The following is a 12,909-nucleotide window of genomic DNA, read 5'->3' on the forward strand; positions in this document are numbered from 1 at the left end:
AGATCTCCGGCTCACTCAACAATCAATGCGCATGCTATCTACGGATCTCAAGCCCTCCACGACAAGCAGTTGGCCTACTCAGCCACGTCCGATCAGCCACGACGACTCACTGGCTCCGGCCTGATCTCCCACGGCAATGCATTAATTCACACGATCGTGCATTAATTCACACGATCATGCTCAATCATGACGGTAACCCGTTCGCCCCATCACATCGCAGGTAATCCTGTACCCCTTTATAAAAGGAAAACCCTCCCTCTTAGAGCGGGTCCGGACTCTGAAACTCGAGAAAATACTTTCTCTCCCTCTACACATTAGCCCCCTCTAACTTAAGCATCGGAGGGCCGGCGCCGAAAACCCTGGCCACCGGCTTTTTGCAGGTCCTCCGGAGGACGCCGCCTGCCGACGGACTGCCACCCGCCATTTCACGCCGGAGCTCCTCCTTCTCAGCCACTGGTCGCCCTCGGGTCCAATTTCCAGCAACAAATAGATTTTGATTTAATGACACCGTGGCATGAATTCTTCTTGAAAGAAGAGATATCAAATCCATATTTTGAAAACTGAATCAGATTAGGTTGAAGTATTAACCTGCCAATCTAGTGGTCTGAATTATGCCAAAATTTGGAACTAGAAGAAAAATGGTATTAATTTCTCGGAAGGACAGTTGAACCACCTATTGACATGAACCAAGATGGTTAGGAAGGAACCAACTATATTTTTTCATAGTATTAAGGTGTCATCTCTCGATCCCAATTTGCATTGGTAGATTTTCTTCTTTTATTATCATATTTGCAGATCTCACTTAAAACCTCAGCACGAATCTCATGGGCAGTAAGCCAAGCACCTCCCTCCCATCCTCCTCCCCCCACCTTCTGCCCGAAATTCAATTAGCTCCACCAATGTGTCTTGTTCTTTTCATCTATTTATGAGAATGTGATATTTTGAGTTTAATTATATCTCTTTTTAATTTTGATAGAGTTTCATCGTAACTTTGTAGATATTTTTTTTAAAGAAAGTAGGTTTGTGGGTTTATTTTTAGTCACAGAGATACATAAGATTTTTTTTTTTTGGGTATAATATTGATACATAAGATTTAAAGAACAATGACATTTTTAGAGAAATAATGGGTCTTCCATTTCCGTTCCTTTTGTTTAATACCTTGTCTTAGCCTGTCTTATAGGGGATTTTTAATAAATTCCGGTTTTTCACAGCCTTCCACAAATTGACGGGGAAGAATCGTAGATATATTTTTTTTATTTTAAAATCAAAAAATAGGGTGAATTCCTTGATGGCAGCTTAATGGTTTTTTTTTTTTTTTATGTATATGAATCTCGGTGCAAGATCTGTATATATTTTTTTAGCGGGTTCATCATACAATGCGTATACGAATACATATAATAAAATTAAAAAACATAAGCTTATGGAGTGTCCAAAGCAACTTCTTTTTTTCTGTGCAAAATCTATAGTTTATATTTTTTGATGAAAACTAAGGATGATTACTTTTGAAAATCTGTATCATGCAGACCATTATGCCATGCATTATAATTTTGTCATCCGATTAAAATGTCAAAAAACTAATAAGAGTTGCCTATAAAAGATACATAATTATGTTATATAAGAATTATAATTTTAGGTAATTATTAAATGTATATTTATTTTATTTTATAATAATATATTTGTGATGTCACGATGATATTATGATTTATTTTCCGATGGTCGAGCCGCTTACTCATGACGCAGTCAACTCGTGCGATCAACAGTCTGGATTTTGGAACATTGATTTCCATGGCTTGGACTAAGATGGGATTTGCAAGACGCTGGACCGGGTCTGACACCTGGCCGGGCTCGAGGTGGGTCTCAGGCCAGCCCGTTGAAAGAAGTCACAATTAGTGGCCTTCCCCTATTCGGTGCGGAAGAGATTTTAGGGTTCCAATCAATCGGATAGGGGCTCCGGTGAAGATGAAGGAGCTTGGGTTATTGAGAATTCTTTTATGAAATATACATAGGATTGGAATTTGATGGAAATGGAGGGGGGGAGTTCGTCGGGATCCGCCGGAGGAACTCAAACCCACCGCCGCTTCTCCCCAGTGCGCTCAAGAGGTATTCATCTCCCATCACTCCAAAATCTGTAGAATTCAATGCGTAAAAATCGACTAAAGTTGACATTTTGATTAGCTTTTGTGCTTCCTTTTTTGATCTTTTAAAATTGGCGGTATACTGTTAGGATGTTTGTTGGTGTTCTTCTCGAATTCAGAACTAATCGATGTAAAAATTTATACTGGATGCTGAATGACTTTTTATTCAAATTTATGAAGGCATTTTGAGGATACATGAATCGAGTCTCCTTAATTGTCTATCCAAACGCAGCTGACGTTGAATAAAGTTGTTGTAAGATCCAGATGGGAAATGGGAAGACAAACTGAACTACTTCCGTCCTAAAAATTGGAACTCATGGAAGAGTTGAAAGTTAAGAATTGCTATAAGTTGAATCTTGGCGTACATCATAGGTGGAGTTAAATTAAAAGTAAATCGTGACAGAACTCACAGTATTTTTCTATTTGTTTTATAAATGCTAAGAATTAGTTAAACAAGGAAAGAAAACTTTTTCCCTAAGGGACCATTGCATTTCCTTCCTTTGTGGAATAGACGGATCAGACAAGGCTTGTTTGTTACAATTATGACTGTATTTAGTTTTTATTGGTAATCCATGATATGATGCAGGCCAGATAGGGATATGAGGGTTCATGATCTTATCATCAAGTTTCAAAGCAATGAGCAAAATTGAAGCAGAAATAACATATAACTGAACATAAATAATAGTAGCAGAAGCAAGTAAGCAATTTTAAGGTTTATTAGGTTAGGAGATGATGCACAGAATGCCTCAGATCTTCTCTTCCTTATCAACCTCTGGTCTTGCATTGCACCAAAATCATAGCATGAATACCTCTAGCAATCTAAGGTCCCTTATGTTCAATAATCTTTGTGGGACCTTTAGAAATAGCTTAAAACTCAAACAACAGTGGAAAGAATATACTAGGCTAACATTCACTCTAAATTGATTTAAGACCAACTTCCTAGTTTCTTGTCTAATGATTGTATGATTGCATCAAAGGTTCTGATGCAAAATTGGAGCGACAGATGCTGGCGTTCGCATCTTCAAACTAGGCTAATTCCTTACACTCGTGATTGCCTTAGATTTGATGCCTAGTCAACACAAAATGAACTTGATATTGGAACTATAGGTAATAACGTGCTAATATCACCACCTATCTGATATAGGTTAACTAGTATCAGACCACTCAAACATTGCTTCAGTTAGTGCTCACGACCTTTGACTCTTGTTTCATCTCCAACCTGCATGATGATATTTATACATTTAACATGAAAATAGAAATGGTTGTTTTGATGTCATGGTGATAATTCAGGTTGGTCACTTCAAAATGAGAACCATGAAACATCTTCATGCTAAGAAGTTGATTTGAAATAGGCAGAGACAACCAAGTATAAGATTCATAGTGACAAAATGTTTGAACATACTAAAAGTTCTCTGTAAGCAACATCTAAAAGGTTGTGATTTCTGAATGGTAGGCACCATTAAAGGCTCCATTTTGACAAATTCTGCTTTATCATGAGTTATCAAAATCTGCAGTTTTTTTCTTTTACTTTTATTCTTCTATCTGGAAAGTTGTGTGTTTGGTACCTCGCAGTTGTAGGTCATGGGATTGTAATTGGATCTCTTAAACCATGATTGATTTTTTTTTTTTCAAGTGAGCCCTGGCAGCATAACTAAACATGTAGTTAGAGTTCCACTCGGTTAGGTGGATTGTGCTAAAGGCTTTTGTGAAAGAGCATGGCACAAAGATCAAAAGAATCATTTGAAAAATATGTGATATTTCACCCAAACAATTGCGAATTAAACAGAAAGTAATATTAAAAGTATTGACATACCACAAAACAGATTCATTATGCTCTGTGTAGTTTAATTACGTCCTACCACCAACCTTGCTTTATGGTGTTGTGAACTTAATCTGTGACATCGTATCTTGCTTAAATGGCCGGAGTTATTTGTCATTGTGTCTGTGTGGATATGTGCACTATGCTCCTCCAACTTTGGTCCCAAAAAAATTGTTTATGTGATGTGACCGTGCTTTCATACATATCTATGTGGGTACACACACACACACACACACATATATGTATATATATATGTGTGTGTGTGTGTGTGTGTGTGACTATGCTTTTTTTATATGCATGCAGGCATACATTATATACACACACACTTTTTAAGCAAAATTCTCTTTTAAATGAGATGGAGCAGAACCTGATTTCTAATGATTGAAAAAATTGTTATGGCATACTCTCAGTTTTCTTTTGAATTGATCTGCATGCTGGGCATGGCTTTCTTGTGCATGGTTGTGGTACATAAACTATGAGGGAAATATTTGCTAGTATGCTTTTTTTCAAGTTATCTTTAAACTTTTTATGTGACTTTGTTTTGGCATTCCAATCATATTGGTTTGTCTTGTGAAGAAATGCTAATTCCCAAGTAAAGTCTTCTGATACTGTAAGGAAAAATTTGATGGTTTTGCAGCATTCTATAAATTTACCCAGCAGAACCTTCCAGCTTGTAAACCTGTTCTTACGCCAGGATGGGTGAGCTGACAGTCACAATAAGTCCCTTGTACTTAATCTACTGTTCATGTGATTTTCTTAGGTAATTTCCACGCTTGCTTGCTCACTTGCAGGTAATAATGACTTTTCTGATCGTGGGCATTGTTTTTGTACCTGTTGGACTTGTTTGCCTTCATGCTTCTGAAAGTGTAAAGCAGTTATCCCTGCTTGCTGTTGAGTAGATCACATATATAGCTTTAATGCTGGAGTTGGTTTTTGGTAGGCTGATAATATATTATTTTATAGGTTGTGGAAATAATGGATCGTTATGACGTTGAATGTATACCTGAGCCTTATAGAAGTAATAAAATAGCTTATATCAAGGATAGTTCAATTTCAAAGAATTGTACTCGAATGATAAAGGTAATATTGTGCTTCTCATGCTTATCATTTATTTCGAATTTTCAATCTTCATGTTTCATATGCAAAATTCATAAACATGTGTGAAAACTTTGCCCAAAATTAAACATCGATGAAAGCTTTGCTTTTCTAGACAAAAAATTTATTTAGGATATCCAAGCATGAATGAGATGCCATGTTGATTTTCTAACTGAGCTGGGATTCACTTAATAGGGCAAATGTAGCAGTGGAACCAACAATAAGTTTATGAGATAAAGCTTTTCACTTATGCTTGAAATTATGTGATGTTGGAAGAGATGAAGAGTGAGTTACTTGTCAATTAAACTGACCAAAAACATGATCCATGGTTTGGGGGATCATTTGATCGGTACTTTTCTTTATGCTCATTAACGTTCCATTTTTTAAGAGGATATGATGTATAGTCAAACCCATATTTGATGGGAAAAGGCTTGGATGATGATAATGTATTATCCAGTGTATATTAATTATTTTATACGGTACATATATTAATGAATTAGGAACAATCCTGTCAATTTGAAACAAAAACTTATAGTAACATGCTTTTAGGTTCTTTGTTTTGTTCAATAATTAATCCTTGTTGAAGGCATACCACCTATAATCATTTGCTTCCTATACAGTTTCTATTTGCAAAGTTTTGTGTAGGATCCTATCATGCTGTGAGCAGAATAAGGAATACCAAATAAATTTTCATGCATGTGATACATTTTTTATTAACTAGACTTTATGAATCAAGATACAGCCATGAATAATGCCTCTTTAACAATGTGGCAAGCCTCAACAACTTCCACATGAATTGTCGAGTGCCAAACAATTATATAACATTGTAGTGTGCCAAACAATTGAATAACTATTTTTCCCAAAACAGTGCTCGAATCTCTCATGTCATTTTTCTGAAAAATGACTAAGACTCCTGTATGCCTTTTCCTTTCCTTGTTCCTGCAGACACTTGACATATTAAGAAAGAAGAAAAAGATAAAAAAAAATCAAACCTCATGGTTCCACAGTCTTACATTGCTGTATATGATGCCCTTCCCTTTGCTTCCAGATACCTTGCTTGCCCTCACCTTATATATATATATATACAACATTAGTTGGGATCACAAGCATTTACCAAATACTCCATCTTAGATGCTGCCAAATTTGGTGGATGCATGCCAAGCCTTAGTGCATATAATAATTAGGCATTACCATGTTACTGCAGACTACACTGCATCTTTTTCTGGATTGTGACACATGCTAGCAGACAAAGATGCATGGTGTTAGCATATATGCTCAACTTATATATTATTAATGTTCAACATGTGAACCTAAATTTTTGATTCAACTAAAATAATAGTGAAACTTGCCTTTGTAAAATACTGAAAAAGAACGAGGCTCCCATAAAGTTGCTTGGCATGTAATGTTGAAACTTCTTTCATTCTACTATTCTTCAATTAAATCTTAAACATAACCATAAGTAATGAGCCTTGTTCAACTATTCCCATCAGATTTATGAATCTTTCTTCATTATTCCTTTCCAAACTCAGATAGGTTGTCAAAGGAAGCTTTTTAAATTATTTCTGAAAACTTCCATGGAGGTTTTCTTAGGATGAACCTTGTACAATTCTACCTCTTTCTATGTGGGCATTCTTAGATTCATGGAATAAGTGAGTAAGAACTTGGCACTCCATTACTTTGTCCTTAACAATGTAATATTAATGTCTCTTCTAAGGTACACATTGGTAAACTTGCTATTCCTAGTTTCACCATACAACTGTGTTTAGCATTCGCATCTCTACGACAGTGATCTTATATGTGCTGAGCTGTTGCTTCTATTTATTCTGCAAAAAATTTTAGTCTTAAGGCACCTAACAAATTGGTGATCATGCAATAGCTGCAACACCCAAAAGATACCTCTGTGTTTCATCCACCTGCTCTAATATCACAAGGTACACCTTCATTTGATCATTAATTTTCCTAAATAATAGTTCTAAGATAGTGAATAGTAGGTTACTATGTATACTCATGGTTACTGATATTAGTTGAAACTTCATTTCTTCTATTTCACTCTAAGTCCTATTACATATACTCAAGCTTTTGCTTTTCCTTGATCTTTAGACCCTAAGCCTTCTAGAGTTCTTGTGTAATCTTAGATCCTGATTAGTATTCAATGCTATTGTCCTCCTTTATTAACAATTTATCATTTGCAGATAACATGTGCTATAGCATCTCCTCTTATATATCGAGACAACAAGTTTAAAGAGAGATGAGTTGAAGGCTTGCTTTGTTTATTGTCATGATGCGACTGGCAACTCCATTGAATGCCATGTGTATTGCTATGACCATATAATTGATTCAACTATCTTAAATATCCCTATCTTCTGCTTCTCAGTACTTTCGATCATTTCAGCTTCAAATAATGTGACTTCCTCTTGAAGAACATTGGTCCATGTACGTGTCTCATTTGAGTTGGTGAACATATTTTGTGTGGCTTTCAATCGACTATGTGATCTATTCTTTCTGTAGATATGATGCCTCATGTATTCCATAATTATTGTCTAAATACGTCACTTGCATTGCTGCCATATGCTCTGTGCCAATTAAACAACTTAATAATATGAGAATGATTACTGGAACCCCATACCATACTAATACCCAAATATACTGGAAAAGATCCTTGTAATCTTCCTGTTCCTGGTATCTACATTCCGTTCTTTATTTTTTTCACTAAATTTTGATTTCATGGGAAAATATATATAGCGTTTTGTTAACCTAATTTAAACCTCAAATAGATGTTTGTTGGTCTATAACTTTGTCTAGCTGCAGAATGGAGTTGTGATCCAAGGCCTGCTCCATGATAATCAACCAAAGACAGATGACTTCACAGCCTTGCAGTGTTGTGCTTCTGCTGCAACTCAATCGAATAATGGAGTCAATAATAGTATAACCACTGCAATTCTTGTTGTTTATTTTATTGCCACATATTGTACTCTTTAAGGATACTTGTGGCCCTCCTTAGTCTAGATTTATACTTTAGGTTTTTTCTCTGGCTTCTAATTTCTTGAGTGCCTTGATTTCTCTATGATAAATATATTCTCAAGCAAGGGATTTGATAGAGATTGTTAAACTGTAAATAATTTTCTGTAGAATATGCTTGAGACTTTTGATGTAAAGAAATTTGCTCGAGAGCTATTGGACCAGAAAGTTTATGATTCACTTAACAAATGGAGAAAATCTGCTTTTTGCGTCCTTCGTGCATTGTGTTTATGGTTGTAATTATGGTTAGGCAGTAGATTATCTAAGCAATCATTTTTTCTCATTTCCTTTTTCTTCTTTTATAAATCTTTGATGCCATTTTCTTTTTTTTCTTTTATAAATCTTTGATGCCTTTCTTTGAAGCATGAAGAGCCTCAAAAGCAGAAATATTGGCATAAAATTCTAATTTCTGAGCTCATCTGTATCATACATTGCATATTTCAATGAATATTAGTGTAGGATGGTTGGGGTTAGAGCTGCATATGTGCAGTTGTGGACCTAGAAGTGAAAATTTTAGAATTTTAAGAATGCCTTAGGATTTTATGAATAGTGGAAAAACTTGTGAAATATTTTCTTAGGGATGTATAATATGAAATCAGTATTATATCCAAAATCAGTGTTATATTGCACAAACTTTCAGTAATGCTGGTGAAATTAATCTCTAGGAACAATGCTAATGGGATCTGTAGGTTTAATAAGGCTTCTAGAGGTTTTCAGGGAGCAAAGTAGAGCATAACATGTTGAGAAATAAGTTCAAATCGTAAATCACATTTATAGTCAGTTATTAACTGCACAAAATAAATAGTAGAGGAGAACACAATAATAGAAAGAAAGTAGAATAACATAAAATAAAGAGAGAACAGTCATAGGAAAGAAGAAGAAGAAATAAGGAGAAGAATAAGAGAAGAGGATGGAGAATAGCCTACTTTGGCTTCTTTCTTTCAGATCAACTCAAAACCACTTTAAAATAGATTATTACAATCTTGATACAGACTCAGAACACTATTAACGTTAAACATTTACCCTTGGATTAACTAAATCCTGACCATCAATGATAATGTAAGAAAACAAACCCTGAAAGACCCAAACCCAGCAATGCCATGAATAGTTTCAGGCTACAATACTTCTATAATGAATTGACATTCCCAAAAAATTCTTCTAAGAACTGGACTGCTGGGATCATCAAACCAGTGAAAAAATGAGCCACCAGATGAAAATTAGATCTTCGATGCACATTGACCTTGTTTCCAGAACTTGGATATGCATCCAAAGAAGCTCTTGCATCTAACATTCTCTTAATACTTGTATAGCATGAAAATATAATGTTCACAACATTATTTTCTTTTGTAGTTGCTTTCTGAAACTTGCATCGATACTGAGACTTAATTTTGCTGCAGGTTCAGAAACATATGAAAGCACCAATTTATATCTATTATGAACTTGATAACTACTACCAGAACCATCGGCGGTAAAAGGAAATCCTTAATATTGCCATTGTTATAATATATTATTTCATACTCCCAGTCGGGAAGACTATATAGCTGAATATCCAATTTTAAGAAGGGTTTTGTTGATTCATGATAAATTCTTGTTATGCTGCCTAGGTATGTAAAAAGTAGGAGCGACAAACAACTCCTTTATGGATTGAAGTACAAGGACACAAGTTCTTGCAAACCTGAAGAGACAAGCAATGGTCTCCCAATTGTTCCTTGTGGGTTGATTGCGTGGAGTTTGTTCAATGATTCTTATGCCTTTGTACGTGGTAGTGGAGAAATGAGTGTCAACAGGAAAAATATTGCTTGGAAAAGTGATCGGGAGCATAAGTTTGGGAAGCATGTGAAGCCCTTTAATTTTCAAAATGGAACCTTAATTGGTGGAGGAAAACTTGACCCAAGCATTCCTGTGAGTATTTCCATTTTGTGAAATGCTATTTTTTGTTATAATATGGCTTAATAGAGGATCTCACATTTATAAAACTAAGGTTTTAAGTTTCAACTGAACCTGATCCATTTTAGCTGCTTTTAAAACAGAGCGATTTCGGGTGAGACCAAACAAGAACTGACCCCAAGTTTCGGGTTTTAGTCAATTTCAGCTGAAACTGACAGGTTTTGGTTTAATTCTAATGATTTGGTCAATTTTAACCTAAACTAACTAAAACTAGCCATAGAGGCTTTTTAAATATTTATTTACTGTTTACTATCATATTTCAGTCATTTTTTTATGCATTCAGGTCCTTAGGTTATAAGGTACCGCCTTTTAATGGATTTTCTTTTTCTTTCTTGAGTCATGATAAATATAATCCTTGATGAGCAAAGGCTTAAAAAATAGCCCTTAGTATAATGATTATTGCAAATAACTAATACGATACATTTTACAAATAACATTTCATAATTGCATCGATTGGTGGTGAGCTATCTCATTGTTATCCTCATCCCCATTTGTTTTCTAGTACACATAATGGTCGTGATGATGACCACCATTATTTGCATGACCCACCTCACAGTAGTATACTAGTATCTAGTATTGAATAGGTACCCGTACATCTAATTTATTTTATACTTTTATGTATTTTCTGGTTAGTTTGTGCTTGATTGAGTAATAGTGGTATTTTAGTTAAGACACTAGTACTTCATGTGATATTTTTTTGGTACTAAGCTCTAACATAGTTTAATTTAAGCATGAAACTATGTAAAAACATAAATTATATTTCTAAATAACTTAAAACACAAGTAAATGATATGAAAAAAGTTGTCTAGTTTTTTCCTCCTTATTTTGTCATTGTTTTTGGATTTTTCTGAATTTTTTGACCAAAACTCCAACACTTGGAGTGAAACTACCGAAACCTTTGAAACTGCCAAAAATAAAACTATATTCAGGGGGCCGAAACTGAAAGCCAAAATTGAGTTTATAAACCTTGCATAAAGCAGCTTATTATGAGTAAGATTATATTATTTTGCTGTCATTTTCCTTAGGTTCATGTTAGGAAGATGCAATTTTGCATGTTTCATATCAAGCTAAAATTTTGTTAAGAAATCATCTCGTTGCTAGGCTTGTTGCTTTTGTAGACATTCCTGTTCTACGGGTTCTTTCATGCACATCCCAAATCCTGTGATTGCATGTATGCATTTGTTTGTGTTGATTCAAGAAAATTTGCTAAATTACATTTTATTTTCTGCAAGTAGTTGAGCGACCAAGAGGATCTCATAGTATGGATGCGTACTGCTGCTCTGCCTACCTTCAGGAAACTGTATGGTATAATTGAAGAGGATATAGATGCTGATGAGATCATAACAGTACATCTTTTTAACAACTACAATACTTACAGCTTTGGGGGGAAGAAAAAGATTGTTCTTACAACATCCAATTGGCTGGGAGGCAAAAATGGTTTCCTTGGGATGGCCTATATTGCCACTGGCACCTTCTTCATTCTGATATCAGTTTTGTTTGCTTTGATTCATGTGAAAAACCCAAGGTAAAATTTCTACACCGACATGATAGTTTTCCTTTTAACATAGTGATATGTCTTGAAAGATTTGCAGACTTTCAAAATGTTGATAACAGCTGCATATCAGGATGATTTCTGTATTCCTATCCATTATTTTTTCCTGTAATTTCCATCTCTCTGTTGTAATATGTTAAACTCTGAAGAGTTCAGTTTATCATGTCATTAACAAGTTGGCCTTGCAGCAGTGACCTAAATTATGCTGGATAGCAATACATTAAGTCATAGTCTCCTCCTAAGGTTTAGGTACACGTTATCCTTTTTCGTGGTTTCTCTTTGCAGGCCCCATGGCGATCCAACTTATTGGTCTTGGAACAGGAAAAGCAACGCCAGCTAATGTGAGGTTTCCGGACCAGCAGTTTCAACCCTCGATCATATTTTCAACTTGCAAGCTTTATGATTGAAATCTAGGTTCCAGAACAGGTTATTTTATTTTGCTTATCAGGTCTCAAACAATTCGATTTGCTGTGCCACTAGGGCGGATCACTTTCAGAATCCATTCAGTTTCATGTGGCCGATCAGTGGCTGGGGATCATCCAGATTAGCTATGGTGGCATTTATGCTTGGAGCTGGCACAATCAAGGGTGACAGATTTTAAGCAACATGTCTGTTTTCCTTTCAAAAATGCTCCCATGTGTTTCTTTGTGTATCTACCCACCGGGCTATTCTCAGCTTAATGGACAGTTCTATTTTGGTGTATAATTTTAGTAACTCTGTGCATAAACTGTAACCCTTTTTTTTAATATAGAATTCACGGTTGAAGGCAATTTTACTGATTTCTGGAGCTGCTGCAGGTTAACATACTCAAATCCTTGGCCATAGTCTTAACCCAAGCCAAGGGGATCCTTATATTCTTCATATCCAAAATGCTGAGTCTAACTAAGAATAGAGGTTGGAGGCGAGGGTATATGTTCGTTTTGGAGCTTTGTTCTTGGTGGCAAAGAATCACATGCCTAGGTAGCAAGGAAAGGCTCTATTTCTATACTTTTTACAAAATGTAATCCTAAACAGAGCAGAATGGAGGGAAAGAATTCGTGTATTGGATCCTAACTAAGTTTGGGACTAAATCAGGTCTAGTTAAGTGATTCTTGGCACTAAAGATAATATCATCTTAGTAAAATTGGAATCCTGCTAGAAAAGTTGGTGAGCTTTGTATCGAAATGGAAGTGAGATGCTTGCTGAGTCTGCAAAATGAACCAATACATTTCCTCTACATGTACTCTGCATATTACTAGGCTATAAGCCAGAGAGAGGGTGAGTGATACGATAGTTGTGATACCAGTGGACTGTAAGCCAGAAAAGCTTTGATGGCAGAACCTTAAGAAAACACCCGTGTCTTA

General features: G+C 35.5%; 1 protein-coding gene across 4 annotated transcripts; it reads left to right on the forward strand.

The window, feature by feature from the left end:
* The first annotated feature begins 1,883 nt into the window (after nt 1–1,883).
* Nucleotides 1,884–12,336, forward strand: LOC103710521 (putative ALA-interacting subunit 2). Of its 4 annotated transcripts, none has more exons than XM_008796267.6 (9): nt 1,884–2,100; nt 4,592–4,653; nt 4,746–4,820; nt 4,918–5,034; nt 9,465–9,535; nt 9,672–9,969; nt 11,250–11,539; nt 11,852–11,907; nt 12,015–12,336. In XM_008796267.6, the coding sequence occupies exons 1-8, from the start codon at nt 2,019–2,021 to the stop codon at nt 11,904–11,906; spliced, it is 1,050 nt and encodes a 349-aa protein (XP_008794489.2). In that variant the 5' UTR covers nt 1,884–2,018; the 3' UTR covers nt 11,907; nt 12,015–12,336. The 4 variants fall into 4 exon arrangements, with proteins under 4 accessions (XP_008794489.2, XP_088560269.1, XP_008794487.2 ...); XM_088704143.2 differs by having other exon boundaries at nt 12,047–12,336; XM_008796265.6 differs by having other exon boundaries at nt 11,852–12,336.
* The last annotated feature ends 573 nt before the right edge of the window (nt 12,337–12,909 follow it).

The sequence above is a fragment of the Phoenix dactylifera genome, chromosome 9, assembly GCF_051530095.1.
Source record: "Phoenix dactylifera cultivar Ajwa chromosome 9, Ajwa_hap1_PhDact_Kaust_v1.1, whole genome shotgun sequence".
Taxonomy (NCBI): Eukaryota; Viridiplantae; Streptophyta; class Magnoliopsida; order Arecales; family Arecaceae; genus Phoenix; species Phoenix dactylifera.